We start from the raw sequence: 19,299 nt of genomic DNA on the forward strand, positions 1-19,299 counted from the left end.
TCTAATGACACGAAGTCCACACTTAGCTTAGGAACCTTCTCTATTTGGGATGAAGAAGAGTGGGAGGACGTTCAGCTGCCTCTTCAGTGTTTCTGTCTGACTCATGACCTGTTTCCTTAGCCTCTGGGGTTCTCTGTCCAGTGGTTAGTGCAGGAGACCTGTAGACTCAGAACTTCAGGCTGCACTGGCTGGGGGCCCAGGCAAAGCTTAGTCTTCTTCAACCTCCTGAGACCTAGTAGTCAGCCTGGCTTACCAAGTCTCCTCTGTACCACTGGCTTCTGTCCTTCCGGGTCATGGCTATGCCAGATTGCTTCCCTTTCAGGGTCTTCTGTCCTCTGACATACTAAGGTCGTGCCTGTTCCTAGGGTTTGTGGGCACTTCCTTTATAATACTGTGTTTTCAGTCACTTGTTCACAGTCAGCTCTCTCCTTGGAGCATCTGGAAAGTTCCAGAGTTATTGCCTATCGTTTTCCAGAGTCTGCTGTGGTGCCCAGACCATTCATACTCTTAAAACACAACTACCACTCCACGCCTTGCACCGTGTGGCTCTTACTCAGTGCACCACATTAACTCTGCAGCTCATGGGCCCTGCTGACCAGTTGACCACTTTAGCCGTTTCTTCGTGGATGGCTGGCGCCTGCGCTTCCGTGGTTTGTCTATAAGCTTGTCTATCTATGCTCACACTGGATGGTGCTGTGGAAATGGCCAGGTAGCCTTATCCAGACTTGGTTTTGGTGTAATCTTTTTATAAAGTTCCCTTAAGGGCTCAGCCCTGATTATCCTTGGCCTGATCACCTTGCCAGCAATGGGGCTGGTAAGGAAGATAAGGTAAGGCTTTTGTGTGCCCTCGGAGGGCATCTGGTATGGAAGCCAGCCCCTCAAGAGGTTCAAGGGTAAAAGAGAAGGACAGGTATAGGCCCTGATAAAACCGGGTGTGACCCGGAACTGAGAGCCATTTCTTGTGTAGCGGGGGTGGGGGGGGTGGGGAGAGGGAAGGAGGGCAGAAATAAGCGGAGACAAGTGCTAGGGGGTGTGAGCCAGGGGTGCAAGGTGGGTAGAGACGGCTTGGCAGAGCTGATCGCTAAGAAGGTGGCTCTGGTTTCAAGGCTAGCCTCTCTATGCCTTATGAATCACTCCCACCTCTAATCCCATTAGAGTCTTAACGCAGCTTGCTGAGCTGGGCAGAGCAGGCATTAGGATCCCCATGGGAAAGACAGGAACTCAAGGCTCCAATACACTTCTCCACTATACAAGGGCATATGAGGACATTCTGGGCAGGTCTGGACTCAACTCTTGGGACTGTTTCTCATACCCCATGTTATAACCCAGCAGTGAAGAGACCAGGGAAGGGAGCTACACTTGGCCAGTCCTTGTTGTGAGCTGTGCACATGTTTGTCCTGAGCAGATCTTTAACTGCTGTCAAGCCTTTGGCCGTTGTGGCGTTGGCTCACAGAGGGGTGGGAATGGAGGCTCTCCTGGTAAAGATAAGTCCAGGGGAGGCCTTCCTTTCACCTCTGTCTCTGTGCTGTTGACTGGCTGGTGTTCTTGCCATGGGGGCACACAACAGAAAGGACCGCCTAGTTCAGAAGATCAGAGCTCTGTGGCACACTGAGCTGCTGGGCCCTCAAGCCTCATTCCTGAGCACTCCCTCACTCCACCTGTGTTGTCTGACCTGCGGACAGAAGCCTGAAGGCCTGTCCCTTCCTCGGCCTTTCGTTTCGTTTTTTGCAAAAACTTTATCAATTCACTTGGCATTGAGACTGAATTCTAAAACTAGAGGTTCCATGTCAGCACAAGGATGCAAAGACAATGTCCCTTTTTCTTAAGGAGAAACCTCAGCAGACATTCACTGGATGTATTGCAGTATGAGCAGACATTCACTGGATGTATTGCAGTATATGATCAGACATTCACTGGATGTATTGCAGTATGATCAAGGTATCAATGGCTACAGAAAAAGCAAGGTGAATCCTCTGTGCATTTAAAACATCTTTGTACATGCATCTTAAAGAGGAAGTATAAGAATTTTATTTCAAAGACACATAGACTCAGATTCCAAGTCGGAGGCCATGGAGTCTGCTACCCTGACCCACTTACGTGGGTGAACCCAACAGGTGTTCTATATCCACAGTTAGCTCAATTATGGAATGTTCTGGAAAAGCTGCGCCAACTCCAGGAGACATATACGAGGAAGTGATATCCAACAATATCACCCCAGGGACGAAGAGACGAATATGCAATGTAAACAATTTCATCCTCCAGCCGTCCAGTCCAGTTCGAGTTCACTGAGATCAGAATAGTTTAAATATTTTGTGACATAGGGTCTCAGGAACTTCAGGGTAGCCGAGGGCTCGCTATGCAGCTGAGGGTGACCTTGAACTCCCCAGTCTTGTGCTTTCACCTCCTGAGTGCTGGGATTATAGTCTTGCACCACAGGCTTGGTTTACGTGGTTGCTGGGCGTGCATCACGAAGGCTCTCCTCAGCCTGCTGATGTGTACTCTGGGGGCTTGCCTTCTTCCCAGGATGGACATGATAAAGATTCTCCTACATTGAAACCCTTAGCAGGTCCATAGATCCTACGGGATTGAGTTCATGTTCCCGGCTCCTTTACCTGAATTTTGTTCATTGTTACAAGCACTAATAAAACATGTGCTCTATCTCTACTATTTTTGAAATGTGTTTTATTTTATTGGTTAGAGTGGTGTGTGTGTGTGTGTAGGTCACACGTCACATGGCACACATGTACATGGAGGTCAAAGGACAACGCTTAGCCTTTGGTTCTCTCACCCCACCTTTGAGTCTGTTCTAGGGCTACACATGCTTTTACTTGCTGAGTCATCCTGCCAGCTCTCTAGCTGTGTTATTTACATTTCCTGAAAATTGCCAAGATGTTTTCATCCCGTGGCTTCTGGTCATGTTGAAATGTCTCTCATTCATTCATTCATTCATTCATTCACTCACTCACTCAGTCAAAAGACCACGCCTTAGAACCTATGTGTAGTACCCAGATTAGAAACCCAGACACTGCCTTGAGAGGATTCGCAGCCTTGAGAAATGGACTTCCCTTCTCGGCACGGCTCCCACTCTGATCCTTCTTGTTTTCAACAATGCTCTCCTCATCCCTAGGGTTAAAGCAAACCTAAAATGTACTCTTTGCCGTTCAGTTTCCCGGTCTTGGAAGCTCCGTGAAGCCTTCCCATATCCTGTGGGCCCTGTCCTGTTTTAGGCACCATTGCTCTGCTTGTTTCGGTGTCACTCTGTCTAGACCAAAAGCTCTCTTAGAAGAGCAGCCAGAGCCTCAGTCAGCTCCATGTCCATAGAGCTTTGTCTGGCAGGTGCTCAAATGATGTCCCCATGGAAGCGGCTTTCTGACGCTAACACGGGCAGTGCTCAGTGAGCTTGGTACCTGCCTCCCATCTTACGTGTTTCAAAAACCATCAAAGGCATTTAATTAAGTGTCTGTGTGACTACATGGCTAAGTTTGAATCATTCATGCTAAGGATCTCTCAGTTTGGGTCAGACTGCTCTGGAAGGACACAAGACAAATGATCACAACATGGTAACTCAACTTTCACACAGGTAAAGCTCACAGTAGACACCTCTGACCTTTGCTTACACTGTCCTCATGTCCTGTGTGCATGCGCACTCTACAGACTTGCTACCTCAGTGGAAATGGCAAAGCATTCCTGGTTTTGCTGTTTATCTGACATCCGGTGAAGTTACTTGGCGGCCTCTTCAGTGGGCTTTCAGTGTTTCCATTAAGTAAGAAGTGAAAACTCTCCTGCAAGTCAACCGGTTCCTGTTAGTCTGAGCTCTGGTGGGAGCTCTGGGTGGATGCATGATACCTAGTGAGGACTTACTCAAGCATGGGGACTAGCCGGTCACTCTCAGCTCACCAGTCCATCCCCACTACCACTCCATCCTTACAGAAAAATCATGAAACCATTTCCCTTCCCGTCTCTTACTCCTAGAATCCATCCTGCCTTTGCAGAGTCTTCTCTTGGCATCCTTGGATGACCCCCACATGCACGGTATTGGGTTGTTTCTCTGTTCTGACACGAAGAGAGAGAGGCTAACTCTATGCATGGGTGGGCCTTACCTCTGGAGCTATGTAGTCAGGAGTCCCACAGAAGGTGGTGGTTGTCACGCCATTCAGAATCCCTTCCTTGCACATCCCAAAGTCAGCCAGCTTGCAGTGGCCTTCTGCGTCTAGAAGGATGTTGTCCAGTTTCAAATCCCTGCAACACAGGTCAAGGCCACATGGTTAGCCTCATACACACAGCAGGGTCTTTCTTGAGTTAGAGAGAAAGAAGCACATACCCTAGGGAAATCTCCAGTCAAGGGAATCTTGGAGTAGGTTATGACCTGCCTCATTAACCTCAGGCTAGGGCCGTTTCCCAGCTGGACAACCTTCAACAGTATTTACAATACCTCAGCAAAAGACAGGATCCTGCACAGAATCAGGGCCATATTAGGGTTAGAACTCCTATTTAGATCCTTCTGTGAGAAAGGAGGTCTCCTCTGCCCTCCATCCTTCACAAGTTAACTAGCTCAGGGGATTCAGGGTCATATATATATATATATATATATATATATATATATATATATATATCGCATCACTGAATCAGGAAAAAAAATCCACAAGAGCTTGAGCTGCTGAGTTTGAGACGGGGAGATGACAGATGGTTGGTGTAGCCAACATCTATTGATGTATGGCCAACAGCAGTGGCTCTCAGGGTTTGGTGAAAGCTAGCATTTGGACAGACCGTGAAGAGAGCAATCAAAGGAGATGGGAGGTAGAGGCAAAGGGAAAGAGGCCAGAGAACTGGGTTTCTGAGCAGAGTGAGACATGACGGCTGTGTCTTTGAGGGACAACTTTAAAGAGTCTGAGATGCCGGGAAGAGGGATTTGAAATCCATACCAAGGGAGACTGAGCCCTGCCTGCAGGAGCATGGTGCCTGAGCAAGGTCAATCTGGGTGTAACAGGTAAGAGAAATAATCTCGATCCAGATGTTTCTGTATAGGAGAGGTGAGAGTCACAGGAGTGGGCCAGCCTCAATCAAAGTGGTTTCTTTGAGGCCCATTTTAACACTCCAGTCTTCTAAGATTTCTTACCTAGAAACCAGGTCGCTAAAAAATAATTTTTTCCACCAACCTTGCAAACCCCAGGCCTGGCTCTGTAGAGGAATCTAGACTATGTGGTTGGAGTAACCATTCACCCTGAGTCTCCCTCAGCAACTACTCTGGGCTATTGAGGTGAGCCTTGCAAAGAAGGCCTCTTTCCGTACAAGCAGAGGTCAGAAAGGGCCATGCTCATGTGCCTGCTGGCATCTCAACTTGAGAGCTCCAGGCATCCCATGGGACCCAGATTGGAGTGGAGGTGGGGCAGGAAGTGCTTCTGGACCTGCCTGCATTGTATCCGTGACCCTATTTCTGCTTACAGCTGGGATTCCTTGAGAAAGAAGCAATCACGTAGAAAAGTGCTGCTCTAAGCAAATGCTCTGGAGTTACAGAAGGCACAGTGAGCCCAAACAACTGGGCCACTGCAGCTAGCTCCCGACCCCAGGCCTGGCAGCGAGAGAGGGCAAGGCTTGGCTCTGGCTGGGGTGGGAAAGCAGGGTTGAATGCTGGGCTGCGATCCAGGCTGCCAGGGTTTCATCACTGGCTGTGGCATAGCCCTGCTAAAAGTCACCTTGCTGGGCTGGTCCCTTTTCTGTCAGCTCGGGAACCACACGCTACGTTTGTGGACTTGTTTGAAGGACCGATGTTTTGAAGTGTGTGAAAGGTGAACGTCTTCGGCCACATCCTTTGTGTTAAATTCTCTGCAAGAAGCAGCTTCGCTGATATGGGTTGAGTAAGGGTAATAGTAGTCTAAAGTCCGCACAAGCCAGGTTCTGATCTGACTCAGGTTCCAGGTGGAGTAGCCTTGGCTCCAGCAGGCACCACCCCTCCTTCTCATAGGCTTCTGGCCAGTTAGGGACAGCCCCTCGTTTCTTCCTGCCTCCTGTTCTTCTTTCTCTAGTCCACTCCTGCCTGGCCTCTTTGCTTCCTGCCCTCTCTTCTCCCTGGTGAAGAAGCTGACCCAGCATGCTGTTGGATATGAGCAAGTCCTATGAGTGCCCTTGGCTATGACCTGGGTTGGCCTTAGCTAAAACACTCCTTCCCACCCTGTAGCCAGTGATGTACGGAGTTCTACCTCTGGCTACTTCCTCCCGTTCCCACTCAGATATCTGAATCTTTGAAAACTCTTAACTTTGCACACAAAACCAAACACAGGAAGGGTGAGTGACTGCTTTCTTTGGGGACAGGTTTAGACAATCAATCCCTGGGAACCAGTCTGGCTGCCATTAGAAGTCCACTTTTCTGGAGATCTTCAGTCTCACCACAAAGGGTCCATCCCTCTGGGGCGAGCTTGTCTAGTGCTGTCCACACCCCCACACCGCCCACCCCCCATTTCTTTCCTTCTCCTCTCCAGCAATGACTCCCTCAGACTTGTGGCTTTCTACTTCCCCAGGCCTGCCAGGAGTCTCTCACCTGCAGCTTTTAGTGATATTTCAACGAACCACTAGGAGTCTGTAGGCCTCTAGGAGGGAGGAGGGCTGGGAGGCCCAGACTTGGCCCACCTTTGCCTTCTCAGAGGTCCAGCTCTGGGGCAGGGAAGGGGTTGGGGAGGCAGGGGTGAGTCTTTCTACTTGGAGAACTCCCAGGTACTCAGTACCCAGCTCAACACAGAACAAGTATTTAGCTATCCTGACCAACAGTTTTTCAGAAAGGCAACTGCCCAGGTACCAACCTCATCTTCTTAGTCCTCAAACACAAGTGCACATCCATAATCTGGGACTTTTTTTATGTTTCAAGAATAAGGCCTTTAGTTGTCCCCTTTTCCTTATAGATGAACCAATGTGATAACCTTTACTTGATTTATTGCTAATGCCATTCATGTTTAGCCTTTTCAGTGGGTCACCAAGCTGTCCTCCTTACAGGCTAACTTCCTAACCTTCCATTGGCAACCGATGACACTTTGCCATGGCATGCTATGCTGCCAAGCTTCGGTGTGTGTTAGGTTTAAACAGTATCTCAGAACATCCTTGCCCTTCTGTAGAAGTTTTTCAGCATTTGCTTTCGTTATGCTTAAGGAGCCGCAGTGGGGGTGTGTAGGGGTGTGGGTGTATACCTGTGTGCACGCATGCACGCACACTTCTTCACACTGCGGCAGTTGGTTTTCGAGAGCGCTTCCCCATTAGGGCCCAGACTTGGTGCAGGGTTATTACTTGACTTTGGTTGTAGCTACTGGAGTTTTTACTAAAATCATTTATTTTTACTTAATTCAGTGGATATTTTGTTTTACTGGTTTGGGCTTCCATGTCTTAGGTTGATTTTTTTTTCCTTTTCAATAATATATGTATTCTGCTAAGGTTTCTCCCTCTTGCATTACCTTCATTTTTATAAACATAAATCATTAGTGCACTTATTTATTCTAACAGAAGTTTGAGATGCACTTCCAACTCTCCTTGTTCCTAGAAGTCTGGAAGCAACCCGATGTTTAGTAGTCATCGTTTCCCCATTGAATGGAAAATTTGCATATGAAAATGGAGTCTCTACTGCACCTCTGCCCTTCACCTGTGCCCTTAACATTTTTCTATAGCCCACTTCATAGTTATTGTAGATTTATATGCTTAATACTGCATGTGACTGGTCTCCACTTTCAAATTTTCTTAGCTCTCAGATTCTTGTTTATTTTTCCATATGAACTTTAGAGTCGTCTGTTTATACATATTTTTAAATCCTGTTGCTGGTTTTATTGGGAACATGTTTAAAGTTATAAATTAACTTGGGGAGAGCTGATAGTTTATGATGCTCAATCTTCTTGGTCAATAACTATGTTTGTCTTTCCATCTGTTCAGATCTTATCTGTGCCCTTTAATGATTCCCTTGTGCCGATCCTGAGCCTTTCTTGCTACGTTTTACGCCAGGTTGCTGATTGTCACAAATACCCTCACTTCCTTAGGAAGCTGCACAGTGATAAACTAAAATTCAAAGTCTCCTCTGGAGCTGAGCATGGATGTATGACAGTCACATGTGTGGGACCTTTTCTCTCCTCTTTTGCTCTCCTGTCCTGCATGAGGCTACCATGCATGGTGATAGCAGTCACTTTTAACCATCAAGACTAGGATCAAGCCCTAGGAAGGGTTGGATGACTCACAGACAACAAAGACAGAAGCCCTGCTGCGTCTCATCGCTATGGTAACTAACTATACCCGAACTTACTGCTGAAGGACACAAGATATTGTTTGATATCTTCAGTCTTTCCATAGATGAGTTGACTCTTTTCATTGCATCTTTCCACTATATTGAATTCTCTTAGTTTTTGTTAAGAAGTTTTCCCATGGATCCTTTGGACTTTCAGATCATCTACAGCTAATGATCACATCATTCCTTCCTTTTCAGTGTTAGTTTCGGGTTCATCTCTCTGGTCTGACTCTCCATGGACTCTCAGGAGCAACACTAAATCGTCAGGGTAATCCTGGGACTGGAAAGATGACTCAGTAGTTAGCAGTGCTTGTTCTTTTGGAGGACCCAAGTTCAGACCTTAGTACCCATATCGGGCAGCTCCCATTGCCTCTGAGTCCTTCTAGCTCCAGGGGACCTGACTTGCACCTCTGGCTTCCTTGGGCATCTGAACACACGTGTCTCACACACATTCATAAATTAAAGCAGATCCTGTTGGTCCTAAGCACCTTCAGAGCCTTTGATTCTGGGAGGGTCATTCCCAGAAGTGTCCCTTAGGCAGAATCCACATACATAGCTTTTGCCCTCCAAGGTACTCTCCTTTCTTCTACGCTAGACTGACAACCCAGGAGCCACACTGCTTTCCCTGGCTGGTCAGAGGCCCTCAAGGATACTGGCTATGAACAATAGGGTAAGAGCAAGTCCTTAGTCCCTGCTGGTTCAGGATTTCTCAGCCTTGGCCTTTGGGGAAGAACTCTGCTATGCTGGCTGTCCTGGGAACTGCTGAATGTTTAGCTCCATCCCCGGTCCTAGCGTTAGATGTTATTACTAATTTTCCCGAATTAGGATAGTCAAAGATGTCTGTGGACATCCAGATGTCCCTTGTAGGGCCTCGAGCTGACAACCATCATTCTAGTGGAAGTCACACTGATCATGATCCAGTCATGGATCTGAGCTGGCCCCTCATTCACGCAAACAACAGGACATGTAGATTGGTCTGGAGTATTTGTTTCATTATTGGGAGACAGGAATCCTGGCTGTACTAATGCAGGTAATGTCTGGCACCATCAAACCTTGAAAGCAGATGGGAACGTGAGAGTCAGAAGGGGCAACTCGTCTGAGGCCTCACGGATGGTGACTGTGACCACCTTTATGGAGATCGAAAGATGAGCTGGATTCCCTGTGTGACACAGAGAAAATTCCACTGGGCTGGGAAAAGCAGGCTGTGGCGAGGAGAGGACCACAGGGCCTGGGGTCAGAGCCACTGACAGGGACAGACTTCTTTAGAAGCAGGACGGCATATCCAAGGCTCCCCTGGGGCAGGAGTGCAGACCTCTTCCAGAAAAAAAAAAGGATGTCAAGAAAGGAAATTCCCAAACCATGTACTTAAAAACCCATCTGATGAGAAAAACAAAATAAAATCTAGCAGTTAGTTTGGGGTGAGGGGGTGGAGCCTGACTTCTAAAATAAATATATTTGTTTCTTTAGTGAGGTGGGAGAGCAGGGAGAGGCCCCCCAAATAAGCTTGCTGTGAGGTAGCCAGAGACTGGTATAATACTGAAAGTTATCGTATGGATCTCTTGGTATCAGGCAACTGTCTTGATGAGAGGAGACAAGGTCATATTGTTGCTTTAACAAAAGGACTCCTCAGCCAGGTATGGTGGCACACGCCTTGATCCTGGCACTTGGGAGCCAGAGGCAGGCATTTATGAGTTTGTGGCTAGCCTGGTCTACATAGTGAATTCCATGCCAATCAGGGCTTCGCAGTGAGACTCTGTCTCCAAAAAATACAGAAATAGTATGATGTTTTTAAAGATGTTTGATTCTGTTAGCCAGGCAATAGCTGGCCTTTAAGAAAGCACATTTTTAATTCTAGCACTTGGTAAACAAAGCCAGGCAAACCTCTGAATTCAAGGCTAGCCTAGTCTACAGAGTGAGTTCCAGAGAAATGGTGGGAGGGAAATATGTATGTATGTGTGTGTGTGTGTGTGTGTGTGTGCGCGCGCTCGCGCGCGTGTGTGTAACAGGGCATTGACTCCTCTAGAGTTGGAGTCACCGTTGGTTGTTAGCCACTTGGCATGAGTAGTGAGGACCTGAACTCAGGTCCTCTGCGAGAGCTCTCTGTCTCACTGGGCCCTCTCCCCAGCTTCACATGCTGGTTTTACATTTTGTGATTCCTTCTCTTTGTGATGCTAGGGCTGGGACTTAGGACCATGGGCAGGCCCTATGTTCTCTGCCTGTGAGTGACAGCTACAGGGAACTGCTTTTCATATGACAAAAACCAACTGTAGAGAGTACTAGTAACATCCAGGGTGAGTTGAAGTTAGACTTTTGTGGTTTGCCCTTCTAGCCCCAATGGCTATATGAGTATGCAACACCTGTATGGTAGCTTATGAACAGAAGTTATCAGTTCGCCATACTGTGAGGCAAGATGCTGAGTGGGCCCTGACTTCTGTTACTGATTTTTAAGTATGAACTGAGACCATTCTGGATGTGATTCCTAACACTGCTGCTTCCTAGCTGGATGGGCAAACAGCCCAAAGGATCTTTGTGGATTCATTACCTTATGTGTTAATTGGTGTTTGTTGTTTGTTGTTGAGGGTGGTCTGAGAAAGCTCTTTCTCAGGCGTCTTTAAATAACCGAAATTGAAAAATATGCATCCCAGCTAAGGGAAGGTAAGTAGCTGTGATTGCATAGCGATTCTTATTTTTCAAAGAAAGTATTCATTACACCCGATTTTGCATAAGTCCCCAAGGTGAGTGGGCATTTTCTCACATAACCCAGTGAAAAAAAAATCCCAGCAAGCCCCAGGGTCTTTCCGTCTCTGCCTCAGCTGGAAAGAGGGCAAACGTGCGGTGGGGTGGCCCTGGGCACGAGTGCCGTGGGTTTAAGAGCTGGGACTGACAAGAGCAAATATCTCAGACTATGATCATCTTTATGAGAGTCCACCACATGGTGCTACACAGGAGTCTCTCGGGGCTCTTGGTGGGGATGGATGTTAAGTCAAAGCTGAGGGATGAGCCAGGCCCAGAAGAGCAGCTTCTCGGTGGAGCCCGAGTTACTCTTCACAATGCACCACGGTTGTCACACTTTCCACTCGGGACACAGTTCTAATCTGGTGGCAACTTCCCCCAAGAGTAAAAGCCAGACCATATTCCTTCTATAAACCACATGGTACTTAGAACATGGCTAGTACCTGAGACTTAATAGATAAGAAAAACTGGGGCTATGTTTGTGCTTGTCTTGAAACTCTGAAAGAGAAGAGCCGAATGTCCCTGTGTTTTTAAACCAGGAGCTTCGTTTGAACTCTCCACTCCCCTGGAACACCCGTTCCACAGAGCTTCGGCTTTCACGCCATATAAATGACAGGAAATTCTTTCAGTTACTTGAGAGAAGAGATCAGAAAACTGACTTCAGGGATGCCAGAATTTGGATCATCAGAGAACAGACTCTTGGAGTCTTGGAGACTGCTTATTGGGAGCTGACTGGTTAATCAGCGAGGACTAGAAGAGCTCCTGGCACATGCTTTCAAACACCTCCATGTTTCACAATAATAATAACAATGTTTCAGGAGAAAGGCAGTCTTTCTCAGTAGAGTCAAACTGCCCTCTGGTTAAATGCCCTGGGCTATTGTAACAAACACTAATGACAGGCTGGTATCATCTGCCCGGCATCCTCTGTGGCAAGAACCCAGTCTCTCTTTCAGGAATGTTCAGTCATTCAAAGGCCACATGAGGCCACGCAGGGAGGCAAGTGAGGGGTAGCTGTTATCACCATAAACAAAAGCATACAGAAGTATGAAGCCCTAGCGGAATGATTTAACGATTCATTCTGTGTTAATGGGAGGGGAAAATCTACCTTTTCTCAGAAAAATCCAATCATTTAAAATCTAAAGAACTGCCCTGTGGAGGGCATGGGCAGGCGTGTGCACACGAGTGCCAGGGGGCAGTGTGTATACACACACGAGTGTCTCTGACTGCAAAGGTTAGAGGTCAGCATTGGGAGGTCTTCAGTCACTCTCTACCTGGTATTTTTGAGACATACAGGGTCTCTCACTGAATTTAGAGTCAGCAAGTCTCCAGGATCCTCCTGCCTTAGCAGGTTTAAAGGATTACAGGTTTGCAGCACCACACACCCATTGCTTTGCATGGATTATGGGAGTATCAAACTCCCTTCACCAACCCAGCCATCTCTCTAGCCATCACTGTCTCTTAAAAATAAGATTTATATTTTATGTGTTGGAGTGTTTTGCCTGCATGTAGGTATGGACACTGAATGTGTACCTGGTGCCCACAGAGCCCAGAAGCAGCTTTGGATTCTGTGGGACTGGAGTTACAGATGGCAACTAGCTACCACGTGGGGGCTGGGAATCAGATCTGGGTCTTCTGCAAGAGCAGCCAGTGCTGTTAACCACTGAGCTATTTCCCAACCCCAGTAACTGGCATCTGTCTGTCTGTCTGTCTGCCTGCCTGTCTATTTATCTATTCATTTATATTTTGTTTCCTTAAGACAGGGTTTCTCTGTATATCCCTGGCTGTCCTGGAACTCGATCTGTACACTGAGCTGGCCTTGAACTCTGAGATCCACAAAGGCTGGCATCGCCACTGTCCACCCAGCCATAACTGCCTTTAAAGAGATTTCTCTAAATGCTTTTATGTCATGCTCCCTGTTTAGTCTTATAAAATCTATTTTTTTTTTTACTTAACCCCACCTTGCGAACTTGAAGGTTATTGCTTTTGTAGTTATTATTTTGGTGTATTGCCCAGGCTGATCTCAGACTCCTGAGTTCCTCCCACCTCAGTCTTTGCAGCTGGCTGCGACTAGATGTGTGTACTACCACACCCTCCAGGGAGGACTATTATCTGCATTTTTCTAGTTGAGAGAGAGAGAAAAAAAAGGGGGTCTGAGGAGATTTTTTGTTTAACTGATCCCTAACACACTGGTGGCAGAAAACACTTCCATGTGCTTAGCCACGTTGCTATGTTGCCCGAGAAGTCAGTGTGTCCACACTTTGCCCTTTTGAGGGACAGAACCTCGCCACTACCGCTGGGTGGTTGCTTCTGACTCATGGAAACACATTTAGAAGATGGGACTGATAAGCCAGACACGGGTATTTTCAGTACACAGACTTATCTAGAGAGAGCAGACCTTCAGCTACTATTCCAGCCGCTAAGAACTTAAGGTGTCAGACAGCATGCTGGTGTATAGCCAAGACAAATAACCTAGGGGTGTACCTGGGAATCAAGACTTGGAATCACTGCAGAATAGCTTATCTGATTGCCGGGCTAGCCAGCTGCTTCTTACAAACTCAGAGCAAGGCTTATGAATAGATGGCTCAGTGGGTGAGAGCCTATACCTCTCTTGGAGGGGACCCAAGTTGGTTTCTCAGTACCTACAGCAAGTGGTTCCCACCTGCCTGTGACTTCAGTTCCAAAGGGCCTGACTCCATCTTCTAACCTTCTTGGAGATGTGCATTTATATGCAGCTACTCACACATATATGCACAAAGCCCAAAATATGACTTTTTTTAAAAGGTTCACAGCAAGGAAAGCGCATGCTTAGCTTTTGCTGGGTAATTTCCTGACCCCTGTTGATAGCAAGTAAGTATTTGCATCCCCCAGCATGGGAAGAGGCTCCAAGGCCCATCACAACATTCATAGCTAATATCCCACCCTTTTTCATGTTTCCAATCGAGTACACCTGTACGTCACCCTGTACTTATTAAAACAGTGACTTGGGGTCAAGTACAGACTAGATCTGAGGACAGAGATGTCAAACAAGTTGCTTCCCTGCGTTTCTCTAAACACGAGGTAAGATGGTACGGCTAGACCAGCTGCATCCTCTAGTCTACAATGTTAGCATATGCAGGCAGCTGGAAGTCACAAGGCTTGAACCCTCAAACCTAACTGTTGTACACTAAGTGCTGTCATCTCCTCTTGGGAGCAAATCTTTGTTAGTGCACATTAAAAAAAAAACAACCAAATGCAAATCAGATGAGGCTGTGTTCGGCTTGTATTCTTCAATCGTATCCTAAGAACCCAGGGGACCAGGTACTGTGGAGATCCTCTGTCATCTTCATCAATCTACTCCCTGGCCTTTCGACTTACCATGTCCCCTCAAAATCAAAACAGGAGACATAGATGTCTTTGGTTGGCTGCTATATCTGTCCTTGGTGTCCTGGCATTGGCTCCACTTTGTGTCTTTCACACACAATGAATCACTCCATGAAGAAGGAACCCCTGAGCAGCTACATCTCTATAGTGGTCAGTTGAATGGATCCAGCAAGAAGTAAGCAGAAAAGTGATTTCTCATATCCCATGCCTGGCAACCATGTTTCCAAACAACACACAGAACCACTGAAACAAATTATCATTGGGAACTGTTAAATCACCAGAGGCAGCTCATCTGAGTTGTCCTGTAGCCTCTACCCTAGTCTCCCCATCACTCAGGAAGAGGTCAATGCAACCAGGGCTCCACTGTGATTGAAAGCCTCCAAACACTATGGAATTCAAGCTCTGAAGCTAGGCTCTTTCCATGTTCCTTGTTGCTAATTCTCCCTCTCTGACTACATAGGTCTCAAGACAGCTCTTCATACTCAGACACTCTTTCCTGCCTTGGGGACCTTTGTCATGTCAGCATCCACGCTTCCCAGAAATGAGACTCCATCTGAGATCTTCTTTGTACAGAAGCTGTTTGCCATAGCACCATGGTTACCCCCTTCACAGAAATGCTCACAGTTTATTATTAGGCTGCTTGCTTGTATAATGGCTTCCCTTCTATGAACCCCACGAGAACAAGGACCATGTCCTTGATGTCACAACTCAGACCCTGGAGCCCTGGGAAGTGCCTGGTTCTTAGTTTTCACTGAGTATTGGAATGAAGCAACAGTCAGGGCCTCTGCTGAGTTCATTTTAGTAGCCAGCCAAGTGAGGGATGACTGTAAGCTATCCCTCATTCACCAGGCCTTGTATGAGTTCCATAATGTTTACTGAGTTTTATGGGAGTCCGTTTGAGCGCATTGAAGCTACCAAGGGAGAAAACACAGTCTTGGCCTCAAGGTGGAGCCTGGGATGTAGAGGGAGACCTGGAACAACCTAGAACACTGGGAGTGGTGAGTCTCACTGCAGAGGACAAGCAGAATACTACCACAGCACTTAGAAGGAAGCTGGGGCAAGTTTCACCTTTCATAGACCCCAGAAATGTGTAGCTTTTAGACTAGCCAACAGTCTGTCATCACAGAAAGGCCCACACCAGAAAAAGGACCAAGAATAACCTTTAGGGCCATGCCTAGATTATGGGGGAAGTGATCTACAGGACTCAGTGAAGGGCCAGCATTCCCAGACAGGAAAGCCAGAGAATGACCCTTCAAGCTCCTATGTCAGGAAAAAGAGCCAAACTGGCAAAACTAGCTAGTGTCCATCTTCCATGTCCCACCACACAAAGACCCACGTGCTAGGAGAGCGGTCAGCCCTTGCAGGTCGCCTGACCTCCATAAAGAGCTGAGGACACACAAATGTAAGTCTGCACAAGTTGACGGCAATGTTGGGAAGGCACGTCTTCTTGCAAACAGGAGGTCACCCAGGCTACTTGGAGGATATCAGAGGCCTCCTTCAAGGCCAGGGAGCTGAAAATGGACTGACCTCTGAAGGGACAGAAAACAGATTTTATTAATTAAGAAGATAAGGTTCACATTTGTATTTGTTTAGTTTGGCTTTGGAAAGTATTTGCCTGTAGCCTCTGCATTGCATTTGAGCTGATCAGGAGAGAGAGAGAGAGAAAGAGAGAGAGAGAGAGAGAGAGAGAGAGAGAGAGAGAGAGAGAGAGAGAGAGAGAGAGAGAGAGAGAGAGAGAGAGTATGTGTGTTATGTGTATGAGCAGTGTTATGATCTTGCCCACACATGGACCAGGGAGGAGGACACATCTTGAGAGGATGGAGCAGGCATTCTCACCTTCATCACGGAGGACACAATCTGAGGGACGTAATAAAACTCCAGGCTGTCCCACTGATGACTTTACCCTGGACTTACTGTGTGCCAGAGAGCTGCAGGCGTGGCAGTGAGGTCAGGAGCAGACCCACAGTTCTACAGATAATACCTGAATTGAAAGTCACCTCAGAGACGTCTTACAGGCTCTATAACTGGCTGGTCACGGGGGGTGGGGGTGGGGGTGGGGGGAAGGTCTGCAGGGAGAATGGGTTGTGGGAGACTGAGGAGGAAAGTCAACTGTTTGAGAGGAGGGCTGGGACAGACATGGGAGCCAACCCAGCCCTGAGCCACAAGTGCTTGTGACGGAGCAGCAAGGGAGGGAGACTGAGCCACCTAGAAGTCCTGTGGAAGAAGCTCAACCAGGAGACCTGGTCAGTCAGTGACAGAGGTCCTCAGTACAGAGAGTCTCTTTAGTGAGCTCTGGCCCAGGAAGGAAAGTCCTTCAATCCGTGGCTCTAGACCTTCCTGATGCAAAGCAGAGCACGTGACAGCACAAGGGAGGCGTTTATGGCGCATCCTTAAGGACCAAGAGAAATTCTGCACGCCAAGGCTGGCCCAGGGAACAAACAGCCGTAGGAAAGAAAAGAGTCCTGGACCTCAAAGTGTGAGACCCAGAGGGGGTTTCCAGAATTCCCCCGGGGGGGGGAAATAAGAAAGGAAGGCAATAATTGCAAATGGCCCCTAGTGGCCCCCAGTGACACCTGCACCAGACGGCAGGTGTAGTCCTGCAGGAAGTGACCTCCTTCATTCGTTCAGACAAACCCCACTGGCTGCATGCTCTCCAGGCCAGTTTGGCTTTCCTCTACAGCTTCCTCCTCCAGGCTGCCCCTCCCCAACCCAACGAAGCCCCTGCGGCTTCTGGCCCAGGAGGCATCCTTCTCTAAGTCACTGGTCCTTCTGCATGGCTTGCAAATCAGTTCTGTGTCACTGAATTCAGGTGACACCCATGGGACGTAAGGTGCCCCGTGGAGCTGGATTAGAAGACAGAAGTAGAGCTCGAGGTCCACCGTCATGGATTCTTGCTTCCTCAGGGCAAACCTGGCAGCCATTGCTCCCATTTTTGTTTTTGTTTTTGTTTCTGCTTTTTGTTTTTTGTTTGTTTTTTTTTTTTCTTTTTAACTGTATGGCTTTCTTAGAGCCATTTGCCAGGTACTGCGTATGCTCAGAGAAGAGCTCTGTGGCGGTCACAGCTGAACGAGCCTCACGTTAGGGCACTGGTATGAGTGAGATATTAGTAAATTGTGTTCTGTGGAGAAAGCCAGTTCTCTGCTTTGGGAAACACTAACCTCACGTTTCAGACAGTGTCCCAAGCACTCTTTATGTCCTAGAAGTGTTGTGAGGGTGTGGTGGACTTGGAGACTGCACGGTCCAACATTCAGAATGTATGGTTTCACCATTCTCGGGCAATGAGTGTTGAGTTCAGATGCTGTGTGTAGGAAGTACATTATTTTGATATTTAAAAAAGGGTTGACTTTATTTTTTATGCTTGAGTGTTTTGCTTGCATGTATGCCTGGCTACCACATGCATGCCTGGTGCCTACAGAGGCAAGAAGAGGGTGTTGGGTCCTCTGGAAGTTGAGTTACAGAGGGTTGTAAGCTACCATCAGGATTCTGGGAACTGAACCCAGGTCTTCTGGAAGATCAATCAGTGTGCTTAATGACTGGGCCATCTCTCCAGTTTGTAGTTTTCTAAATCAAGCTAGAGTGTAGGGTAAGTCGAACCAAGTAGAACAAAGTAGCCAGGTTTGTGAAACAGACATTTCTCAGCAAGAAAACAAAGTGACCCAGGGCAACCCTTGGTGGCTCAGAGCTTGTCAAAGAGAGTCCTTTAACATTCTATCCTAAAATGAAGAAGTCGTGTAAAATGTTATGGCCCCAAGTGACACTTCACTGGGAAGTAAGGATGAGGTTAGCACGCTCGGAGCGTGCCAGGCACAGGTAACTCTTAACGTCTCTCTTGGTAGCTGTAGCTCTAACGTCTCTGCCATTCCAAGCCCCGTGGCTCATGTATTTGTAAAAGGAAATTCACAGGAAGCTCTTACAAGGGTGATCAACCCTTGGCTTGGCTTGTCACAATGTCTCCCACAAAGTTCACACTTGAGAACTGCACAATCAAATTAACAACAACAACAACAACAAAAAGCAAGGAAGGTCTCGATGTTTTAAGTTTATAAATCAGTGTTGGGTTTTATCTCTTAGGCTGCACTTGGCTCTTTTGTGGGTTACGGGATGGATGGCCCTGATTATCTCCTGTACTACAGATCAAAAGGTCCCTGTCACCAAACCAAGCTGTTCATCTGATCTTCCCTAGGGGTAGGTTGGAAGAGAGAATAGGGGAGGGAGAGGAAGGGGGTAGAAGAGGGAGAAGAAGACGATTATAGTCACATGCTCAAATAAGCAGGCCCTAGCGACTAGGAAGTCTTCTCTGACTTAACCCTTATAAAAGAGCTGCCCGATGTGAGCCAGTTTCCCACACCATCCTGTTTCCTAACAGTCTGCGATCGCCCAGTGGGAACTTATTCTGTCTGGTGGAATGAAGGCAGCTCTGATTCATGAATCTTAAGTAACAGCCAGTTAGATCTTTAACTGAGTATGTTACCATGTAGCCTTTTTGCCACATAGATAAATATTAGTGATCATCTATATAGCAATGTTATACACGTATAATTATAAGTATGCGGTATATGTGTAATATACATATGGTTAATAAATGTAGAGATACAGATCGCAGAGAGTGAGCGAGAGAGAGACTGGAAGTTATGTGTTACTTTTTAACGTAATAATGGTATACAATGTATACCATTATATAATAGCGTGGTTAGTTAGGCGGTATAAGACTAAGCCTGGACAGTATGTAACTCCTAATCTTGGTCTCAATTATTAATCATATGCAGAGTTATGTGCTGCTCATTGATGGGGCATGTTTGGAGAAGTTGCCATTAGGCAATTTCATCGTACACAAGCATCATTGACTGTACCACATCCATAGGTGACACCCTCCCATGGGTGGTCTATGTAGACAATGACACCTCGTCGTATAGGATATGGCTTTGCTTTCTTCTTTGTATAATAAGGCATACATG

At 47.1% G+C, this 19,299-nt stretch overlaps 1 protein-coding gene across 1 annotated transcript in view; it reads right to left on the reverse strand.

The window, feature by feature from the left end:
• Window positions 1-19,299, reverse strand: part of Prkce (protein kinase C epsilon) — a 481,070-nt gene that overhangs the window by 32,835 nt on the left and 428,936 nt on the right. The window contains exon 12 of the mRNA XM_021186165.3: window positions 4,101-4,239. Within this exon, the coding sequence (XP_021041824.1) occupies window positions 4,101-4,239 (139 nt within the window). The remainder of the gene's footprint in view (window positions 1-4,100; window positions 4,240-19,299) is intronic.

Source organism: Mus caroli, unplaced genomic scaffold, assembly GCF_978045245.1.
Source record: "Mus caroli unplaced genomic scaffold, Mus_caroli_1 scaffold_18, whole genome shotgun sequence".
Taxonomy (NCBI): domain Eukaryota; kingdom Metazoa; phylum Chordata; class Mammalia; order Rodentia; family Muridae; genus Mus; species Mus caroli.